Raw genomic sequence first — 10738 nt, 5'->3', positions numbered from 1 at the left:
TTGGGACCTTGTTATTACTTACCTTCTTTGAACCCATGGTTTATGGCCTTGTAATCCTGAACTTCGTGGCTAATATCCACTTATAAGTAACTATATATTGTGTTTGTTCTTCAAGGTCTGGTTTACCTTACTCAAAGTGATCTCTTCTAGTTCGATCTGTTTGCCTGAAAACTTCTTGTTATTGTTCTTAATGGTGAAGAATTACTAACTTGTGTACATGTAGTTCATTTTCTTTATCCATTCCTCCACTTTGTCCTTTTGACTGTTTCCTTGTTCTTACAGAAGATTTTCAATTTCATGAGTCCTATTTTTTCATTGTTGTTCTTAGTGACTAAGCTTTTGGTGTTCTGTTGACACCTATTGCCTGTGACAATGTATTTAAGGCCATTTCCTACTTTGTCTTCTATCAGGTTGATTGTTTCCAGTTTTATGTTGAGGTCTTTGATAAACTGGAAATTGAGTTTTTCAAAGAGTGATAGAGGTGTGTATACTGGCATTTTTCTACATTTTTCTACATACAGCTGTCCTTTACACCAGTAAAATATGTGGAAGAGGCTTTCTTTTTTCCATTGTGTAGTATTGCCTTCTGTGTCAAAAATCAAGTATCCATAGATGTGTGGGTCTAATTCTGCATCTTTAATTTGATTCCATTTATCAACTTTTCCATATTTGTGTCAGTACAATGTTGTGCTGGAGACAGTTTTCCAGGTTGCTTTGAGCTTATGACAGACCTGTCTGGAGATCCCCAGATCGATCATCCAGATAGCTCAGATGTCACAATCCTGGGAACAGTCTTTTATTTAAATATCAATGCAGTCATTTATTCCAAGTTCCCTTTGATTATCACATGAATCAGCATACCATACCACAAGTCCCTTCATTCTGAGAAAAAGAAAAGAAGCACATTTTTTAAAGATTGCAAATGAATTCAGAGACCTGAAAACTTTGGTAAGAAGAAAAAATGAACTTAGCTGAATAGGATCCCATCCTGAAATTACCACTCAGATCATGCCTCAACCTAAATTTACTCTTCCCCAGGCTGACCTTGAAGTCAAGAATCAGTCTGTCTTTGGATCTACCTGTCTTTCTGACAACTTTCTGACAAGAAGGATCATAGTGGAGCTTTCTTTGCTCTTCTAAATCTGTGAAACTCCTTATACAATTTATTTTATGTTTCATATTTTGAAAGGTAAGAATTTACATATTTTTGAAATTATGTTCTGAGAGTTCCATTCCACATCCTTAAGGTTCTCGTCAAGGTCCCTGTATTCACCAGTTTTGCAGTGATGTTAGGTGCACCTTTGCCTCCTGGATTTATGCTGTCTCTGATTATCATGAAATCATTAACCTCTGCAAAGAGAATATTTCCCAAAGGAGGAACATGAAAAAACAGTATAAATTTTATGGATACAATCAAGCCTAATGCCCAGCAACCATCCATGCTGATAGACGCCAAAGCCCTGCTGACTCTTTTCCACGGGCAAGGAACCATGTCACAGCATCCCTTCCACATTAAAAAACAGGAGGTGAAACTCTGTGAAACATAGATGGTATACCAGAGTTAAAACATTGCCCCACAACAAGGCTTCTAGGAGAGATTGGGGCAGTGCTTTGAATCTACCATGATTTGGGACTGGCCTGATGGCAGCACTCCAAAAGGCTTAGCATTCCTGAGGCGGCTGAGAGAGACATACATAAGCAGTGGTCTCCCAAAAGCTGTATGCTGCTCTGGAATACCAGCCCTCCATTTGGCAGAAAACACCACTAGTGCTCATGAAAACAGCAGGAAAATCAGAGCCCACTCAGTCTCCATCCTGGTCCACGGTGAGAGTTGCTGGCCAGACCAAGGCTGATGGGCCAGTGTTTCCTGGTGGATGGACAAAAAAGAAGGCCTAAATCACTGCAGAAACAAGGCAGGCTGGAGAGGCTTTAGCAGGACTGGCAAAAGCTCTGAATCCAAAACATCCAGGAACTCCAGGACACGATGAGAGGAACAAAACTTAGAATAATAGGAATAAAAGAAAGCAAAGATTCCCAAATTAAAAGTCAAGTTAGCACTGCCCCCAAACCCCGTGGGAGAGAGAGCTCACTGCCTGGACGGGTGGGCACTCCTGAGACTGCAGAGCGGAAGAGACCACCAACACTGCCCACCCCTGCCCACATCCCTGGCCCAAGAGGAAACTGTATACGGCCTCTGGGTTCCCTTGGATAAGGGCACAGGAGCAGGAAATCCACTGTGTCTGAGACACCGCTGGAACCTGAAGGGACCGACTGGATAAACAGTTCTCTGCACCCAAATCCCATGGGAGGGAGAGCTAAACCTTCAGAGAGGCAGACACGCCTGGGAAACCAGAAGAGTCTACACTCGGCCCACATCTCTGACTCCAGAGGAAAACACCAAATGCCATCTGGAACCCTGGTGCATGGAAGCTCCCGGAAAGGGCAGCACAGATCTTCCTGGTTGCTGCCGCCGAAGAGAGCTCATGAGCAACACCCCACGAGCAAACTTGAGCCTAGGGACCCCAGGTAAGACCAACTTTTCTGCTGCAAGCAACCTGCCTGGTGAACTCAAGACACAGGCCCACAGGAACAGCTGAAGATCTGTAGATAGGAAAAACTACATGCCCAAAAGCAGAGCACTCTGTCCCCATAACTGGCTGAAAGAAAACAGGAAAACAGATCTACAGCACTCCTGACACACAGGCTTATAGGACAGTCTAGCCTCTGTCAGAAATAGCAGAACAAAGTAATACTAGAGATAATCTGATGTCGAGAGGCAAGTGCAGGAATCCAAGCAACAGAAACCAAGACTACATAGCATCATCGGAGCCCAATTCTCCCACCAAAGCAAACACGGAATATCCAAACACACCAGAAAAGCAAGATCTAGTTTCAAAATCATATTTGATCATGATGCTGGAGGACCTCAAGAAAGACATGAAGAACTCCCTTAGAGAAACACAGGAAAACATAAATAAACAAGTAGAAGCCTACAGAAAGGAATCACAAAAATCCCTGAAAGATTTCCAGGAAAACACAAACAAACAACTGAAGGAATTAAAAATGGAAATAGAGGGGCTGGAGAGATGGCTCAGCTGTTAAGAGGACCCGACTGCTCTTCCAGAGGTCATGAGTTCAATTCCCAGCAACCACATGGTGGCTCACAACCATCTGTAAAGAGATGCAATGCCCTCTTCTGGTGTATCTGAAGACAACTACAGTGTACTTATATATAATAAATAAATAAATCTTTTAAAAAAATGGAAATAGAAGCAATCGAGAAAGAACACATGGAAACAACCCTGGATATAGAAAACCAAAAGAAGAGACAAGGAGCCGTAGATACAAGCTTCACCAACAGAATACAAGAGATAGAAGAGAGAATCTCAGGAGCAGAAGATTCCATAGAAATCATCGACTCAACTGTCAAAGATAATGTAAAGCGGAAAAAGCTACTGGTCCAAAACATACAGGAAATCCAGGACTCAATGAGAAGACCAAACCTAAGGATAATAGGTATAGAAGAGAGTGAAGACTCCCAGCTCAAAGGACCAGGAAATATCTTCAACAAAATCATAGAAGAAAACTTCCCTAACCTAAAAAAAGAGATACCCATAGGCATACAAGAAGCCTACAGAACTCCAAGTAGATTGGACCAGAAAAGAAACTCCTCCCGTCACATAATAGTCAAAACACCAAACACACAAAATAAAGAAAGAATATTAAGGGACTGAGAAGGAGGCGGCGGGCAAAGCGCACGCCGAAGGGGAGCGGGGCTGCCTGTGGAGATCTTCAAGGCCGACAGGATTCATCGAACAAACCATGAAAGATCCAAGTCAGCAGTAAGCCCAAGCATCATCAATGACGATGTGATTATTAACGGTCATTCTCATGAAGAGGATAATCCATTTGCAGAGTACATGTGGATGGAAAATGAAGAGGAATTCAACAGACAAATAGAAGAGGAGTTGTGGGAAGAAGAATTTATTGAACGCTGTTTCCAAGAAATGCTGGAAGAGGAAGAAGAACATGAATGGTTTATTCCAGCCCGAGATCTCCCACAAACTATGGACCAAATCCAAGACCAGTTTAATGACCTTGTTATCAGTGATGGCTTTTCTCTGGAAGATCTTGTGGTGAAGAGCAATCTGAATCCCAATGCAAAGGAGTTTGTTCCTGGGGTGAAGTACTGACATGTCTGAGCAGCCGGCCGCTTTGGGTGGATGTAGCACAGTTTCCACACTGGGAAGGCAGTGTTAGAAGACTCCATTGTAAAAGCTCTCTCTCGTCACTGTGTTACACTTACGCATTGCCAAAAAGTCTTGCATGCTTAATAAAAGTGCTGAGACTGTTACTGAGTAAGCAGCTGTCACACAGTTACTGAAAAAGTAGAATTGGCTGCATGGCTTGATGTAAAAGACAGCAGGAAGAAGCACCAGTTGATTGTGACAAAGAACCAAATTAAATCACCTCCAAATCTCACTGAATTGTCTGTCTTTGAGGCTAAACTGGTCCCTTAGGATTAGTTGACACTTTTTAATGTCTACACGTTGTAAAAAAAATAAGTAAATAAGTAAGTTTAAATTAAGTTCTGATTGTTAAACAGATTTCTCAGTTGCATTTGTCCATCAAAAATAACCTTTTCTGGAGAAAATCTGTTAACTTTTAAAGTAATTTCACAAGAATGTCTTTGCCTGAGGTTACAAGGTGGTGGTCAGATGGGATCTAGTCTGTCTGACTTTTGCCTGGTGTATTATCATGTTAGGAATGCATTGCGTCTTCTGAAGATTGATTGCATCATACCATCCGTGTGAAGTCTAACCAGGACCCACACCAACCCATAACCCAATTGAAGCACTCGAGAGACAGTGGAGTGACTTTGGTGCTCTTCCCTGCTTTGTTAATAACCATCATGACTATAGTCTGCAGCACACGTTTTCTTTTAACAAAGCTAGAACAGTTTTGGCTTCTTAAACTTCATATTTGAGTAGGTTAAGCTGCCATACGTGTTCAGTGTGAATAGTGTTTAAGTTGAAAATATTGTAAAAAAATTATATTTTTTCAAAAATATTTAAAAAAAATAAATGATAGTAGAACTGAAAAAAAAAAGAAAGAATATTAAAAGCAGTAAGGGAAAAAGGTCAAGTAACATATAAAGGCAGACCTATCAGAATCACACCAGACTTTTTGCCAAAGACTATGAAAGCCAGAAGATCCTGGACAGATGTCATACAGACCCTAAGAGAACACAAATGCCAACCCAGGTTACTGTATCCTGCAAAACTCTCAATTAACATAGATGGAGAAACCAAGATATTCCATGACAAAACCAAATTTACACAATATCTTTCTACAAATCCAGCACTACAAAGGATAATAAATGGTAAAGCCCAACATAAGGAGGCAAGCTACACCCTAGAAGAAGCAAGAAACTAATTGTCTTGGCAACAAAACAAAGAGAAGAAAAGCACACAAACATAACCTCACATCCAAATATGAATACAACAGGAAGCAATAATCACTATTCCTTAATATCTCTCAACATCAATGGTCTCAACTCCCCAATAAAAAGACATAGATTAACAAACTGGATACGCAATGAGGACCCTGCATTCTGCTGCCTACAGGAAACACACCTCAGAGACAAAGACAGACACTACCTCAGAGTGAAAGGCTGGAAAACAACTTTCCAAGCAAATGGTCGGAAGAAGCAAGCTGGAGTAGCCATTCTAATATCAAATAAAATCAATTTTCAACTAAACGTCATCAAAAAAGATAAGGAAGGACACTTCATATTCATCAAAGGAAAAATCCACCAAGATGAACTCTCAATCCTAAATATCTATGCCCCAAATACAAGGGCACCTACATATGTAAAAAAACCCTACTAAAGCTCAAAACACACATTGCACCTCACACAATAATAATAGGAGACTTCAACACCCCACTCTCATCAATGGACAGATCATGGAAACAGAAATTAAACAGAGACGTAGACAGACTACGAGAAGTCATGAACCAAATGGACTTAACAGATATTTATAGAACATTCTATCCTAAAGAAAAAGGATATACATTCTTCTCAGCTCCTCATGGTACTTTCTCCAAAATTGACCATATAATCAGTCAAAAAACGGGCCTCAACAGATACAGAAAGATAGAAATAATCCCATGCATGCTATCAGACCACCATGGCTTAAAGCTGGTCTTCAATAACAATAAGGGAAGAACACCCACATATACGTGGAAGTTGAACAATGCTCTACTCAACAATAACCTGGTCAAGGAAGAAATAAAGAAAAAATTAAAGACTTCTTAGAATTTAATGAAAATGAAGGTACAACTTCCCTAAACTTAGGCGACACAATGAAAGCTGTGCTAAGAGGAAAAATCATAGCTCTGAGTGCCTGCAGAAAGAAACAGGAGAGAGCATATGTCAGCAGCTTGACAGCACACCTAAAAGCTCTAGAAAAAAAGAAGCAAATACACCCAGGAGGAGTAGAAGACAGGAAATGATCAAACTCAGAGCTGAAATCAACCAAGTAGAAACAAAGAGGACCATAGAAAGAATCAACAGAACCAAAAGTTGGTTCTTTGAGAAAATCAACAAGATAGATAAACCCTTAGCCAGACTAACGAGAGGACACAGAGAGTGTGTCCAAATTAACAAAATCAGAAAAGAAAAGGGAGACATAACTACAGATTCAGAGGAAATTCAAAAAATCATCAGATCTTACTATAAAAGCCTATATTCAACAAAACTTGAAAATCTGCAGGAAGTGGACAATTTCCTAGACAGATACCAGGTACAGAAGTTAAATCAGGAACAGAGAAACCAGTTAAACAACCCCATAACTCCTAAGGAAATAGAAGCAGTCATTAAAGGTCTCCCAACCAAAAAGAGCCCAGGTCCAGACGGGTTTAGGGCAGAATTCTATCAGACCTTCATAGAAGACCTCGTACCAATATTATCCAAACTATTCCACAAAATTGAAACAGATGGAGCACTACCGAATTCCTTCTATGAAGCCACAATTACTCTTATACCTAAACCACACAAAGACCCAACAAAGAAAGAGAACTTCAGACCAATTTCCCTTATGAATATCAATGCAAAAATACTCAATAAAATTCTGGCAAACCGAATCCAAGAGCACATCGAAACAATCATCCACCATGATCAAGTAGGCTTCATCCTAGGCATGCAGGGATGGTTTAATATAAGAAAACCATCAACGCGATCCATTATATAAACAAACTGAAAGAACAAAACCACATGATCATTTCATTAGACGCTGAGAAAGCATTTGACAAAATTCAACACCCCTTCATGATAAAAGTCCTGGAAAGAAGAGGAATTCAAGGCCCATACCTAAACATAGTAAAAGCCATATACAGCAAACCTGTACCTAACATTAAACTAAATGGAGAGAAACTTGAAGCAATCCCACTAAAATCAGGGACTAAACAAGGCTGCCCACTCTCTCCCTACTTATTCAATATAGTTCTTGAAGTTCTAGCCAGAGCAATCAGACAACAAAAGGAGGTCAAGGGGATACAGATCGGTAAAGAAGAAGTCAAAATATCACTTTTTGCAGATGATATGATAGTATATTTAAGTGATCCCAAAAGTTCCACCAGAGAACTACTAAAGCTGATAAACAACTTCAGCAACGTGGCTGGGTATAAAATTAACTCAAATAAATCAGTAGCCTTCCTCTACACAAAAGAGAAACAAGCTGAGAAAGAAATTAGGGAAACGAAACCCTTCATAATATACCCAAACAATATAAACTACCTCGGTGTGATTTTAACCAAGCAAGTAAAAGATCTGTACAATAAGAACTTCAAGCCTCTGAAGAAAGAAATTGAAGAAGACCTCAGAAGATGGAAAGATCTCCCATGATCATGGATTGGCAGGATTAATATAGTAAAAATGGCCATTTTACCAAAAGCGATGTACAGATTCAATGCAATCCCCATCAAAATACCAATCCAATTCTTCAAAGAGTTAGACAGAACAATTTGCAAATTCATCTGGAATAACAAAAAACCCAGGATAGCTAAAACTATCCTCAACAATAAAAGGACTTCAGGGGGAATCACTATCCCTGAACTCAAGCAGTATTACAGAGCAATAGTGATAAAAACTGCATGGTATTGGTACAGAGACAGACAGATAGACCAATGGAACAGAATTGAAGACCCAGAAATGAACCCACACACCTATGGTCACTTGATTTTTTGAAAAGGAGCCAAAACCATCCAATGGAAAAAGATAGCATTTTCAGCAAATGGTGCTGGTTCAACTGGAGGTCAACATGTAGAAGAATGCAAAACGATCCATGCTTATCACCCTGTACAAAGCTTAAGTCCAAGTGGATCAAGGACCTCCACATCAAACCAGATACACTCAAACTAATAGAAGAAAAACTAGGGCAGCATCTCGAACACATGGGCACTGGAAAAAATTTCCTGAACAAAACACCAATGGCTTATGCTCTAAGATCAAGAATTGACAAATGGGATCTCATAAAACTGCAAAGCTTCTGTAAGGCAAAGGACACTGTGGTTAGGAGAAAACAGCAATCAACAGATTGGGAAAAGATCTTTACCAATCCTACAACAAATACAGGGCTTATATCCAAAATGTACAAAGAACTCAAGAAGTTAGACCGCAGGGAGTCAAATAACCCTATTAAAAAATGGGGTTCAGAGCTAAACAGAGAGTTCACAGCTGAGGAATGCCGAATGGCTGAGAAACACCTAAAGAAATATTCAACATCCTTAGTCATAAGGGAAATGCAAATCAAAACAACCCTGAGATTTCACCTCACACCAGTGAGAATGGCTAAGATCAAAAACATAGGGGACAGCAAATGCTGGCGAGGATGCGGAGAAAGAGGAACACTCCTCCATTGTTGGTGGGATTGCAGACTGGTACAAACATTCTGGAAATCAGTCTGGAGGTTCCTCAGAAAATTGGACATTGAACTGCCTGAGGATCCAGCTATACCTCTCTTGGGCATATACCCACAAGATGCCCCAACATATAAAAAAGACACGTGCTCCACTATGTTCATAGCAGCCTTATTTATAATAGCCAGAAGCTGGAAAGTACCCAGATGCCCTTCAACAGAGGAATGGATACAGAAAATGTGGTACATCTACACAATGGAATATTACTCAGTTATCAAAAACAATGCCTTTATGAAATTGATAGACAAATGGTTGGAGCTGGAAAATATCATCCTGAGTGAGGTAACCCAATCACAGAAAAACACACATAGTTTGCACTCATTGATAAGTGACTATTAGCCCAAAGGCTTGGATTACCCTAGATGCATAGAACACATGAAACTCAAGACGGATGGTCAAAATGTGAATGCTTCACTCCTTCTTTAAAAGGGGAACAAGAATACCCTTGGCAGGGAATAGAGAAGCAAAGATTAAAACAGACACAGAAGGAACACCCATTCAGAGCCTGCCCCACATGTGGCCCATACATATACAGCCACCCAATTAGACAAGATGGATGAAGCAAAGAAGTGCAGGCTGACAGGAGCCAGATATAGATCTCCCCTGAGAGACACAGCCAGAATACAGCAAATACAGAGGCGAATGCCAGCAGCAAACCACTGAACTGAGAATAGGATCCCCGTTGAAGGATTCAGAGAAAGAACTGGAAGAGCTTGAAGGGGCTCGAGACCCCTTATGAACAACAATGCCAAGCAACCAGAGTTTCCAGGGACTAAGCCACTACCTAAAGACTATACATAGACTGACCCTGAACTCTGACCTCATAGGTAGCAATGAATAGCCTAGTAAGATCACCAGTGGAAGGGGAAGCCCTTGGTCCCAAGTATGACTGAATCCAAGAAGTGAACGTGATTGTTGGGGGAGGGCGGCCGGGGGCAGGGTGGGGAGGGAACACCCATAAAGAAGGGGAGGGGAGGGACTAGGGGGATGTTTGCCTGGAAACCGGGAAAGGGAATAACATTCGAAATGTAAATAAGATATACTCAAGTTAATAAAAAAAAGAAATGTAAATACATAAAATATCTAATAAAAAATCAAAAGAAAATAAAGTTAAACACGGACCTCCAAAAAAAAAAGTCAAGTTAAATATCTTCTCCAACTTATACTAGAAAGAGATGTCCATGAATATATAAGAAGCCTACAGAACTTCAAATAGACTCAAACAGAAATTTCTCCCATCCCGTAATAATAAAATACAAAAACAAATGCACAAACGAAAGAAATAATATTAAAAGCAGTTAGGGAAGAAGGGCAAGTAACATATAAAGTCAGACCATTCAGAATTACACCAGACTCATCAAAAGAGACTAAGAAAGCTGGAAGATCCTTGGCAAATATCATATAGTCCCTAAGGGGATAAAAATGCCAGCCCAGACTACTATATCCAACAAAATTCTCAATTACCATATATGGAGAAACCAAGATTTCATAAGAAAATCAAATTTACACAATATCTTTCTACAAATCTAGCCATACACAGGATAATAGATGAAAAACTCCAACATAAGGAGAAGAACTACACCCTAGAAAATGCAAGAAAGCAATCTTCTTTCAACAACTCCAAAAGAAGATGGCCACACAAATATAATTCCACCTCTAACAAAAAAAAGTAACATGAAACAACAATAACTATTCCTTAATATTTCTTAACATCAATAGATTCAATTGCCCAATAAAAAGACACATAGTAAGAGATTGT

The 10738-nt window shown here is 39.9% G+C and overlaps 1 protein-coding gene across 1 annotated transcript; it reads left to right on the top strand.

Moving 5' to 3' along the window:
- The first annotated feature begins 2483 nt into the window (after nt 1-2483).
- Nucleotides 2484-4193, top strand: LOC116914973 (polyadenylate-binding protein-interacting protein 2-like). Its single transcript, XM_032919380.1, has 2 exons — nt 2484-2526; nt 3739-4193. The coding sequence occupies exons 1-2, from the start codon at nt 2484-2486 to the stop codon at nt 4191-4193; spliced, it is 498 nt and encodes a 165-aa protein (XP_032775271.1).
- The last annotated feature ends 6545 nt before the right edge of the window (nt 4194-10738 follow it).

The sequence above is a fragment of the Rattus rattus genome, chromosome 13 (genome assembly GCF_011064425.1).
Source record: "Rattus rattus isolate New Zealand chromosome 13, Rrattus_CSIRO_v1, whole genome shotgun sequence".
NCBI lineage: Eukaryota > Metazoa > Chordata > Mammalia > Rodentia > Muridae > Rattus > Rattus rattus.
The sequence above is the reverse complement of the archived record's forward strand: the minus strand, read 5'-3'. Positions and strand labels throughout refer to the sequence as shown.

Coding starts and splice junctions, on each gene's coding strand:
- LOC116914973 (XM_032919380.1), top strand. CDS start 2,484: ATGAGCAACACCCCACGAGCAAACTTGAGCCTAGGGACCCCAG. Junction 2,527..3,738: donor CTTGAGCCTAGGGACCCCAG/GTAAGACCAACT, acceptor GGGACTGAGAAG/GAGGCGGCGGGCAAAGCGCA.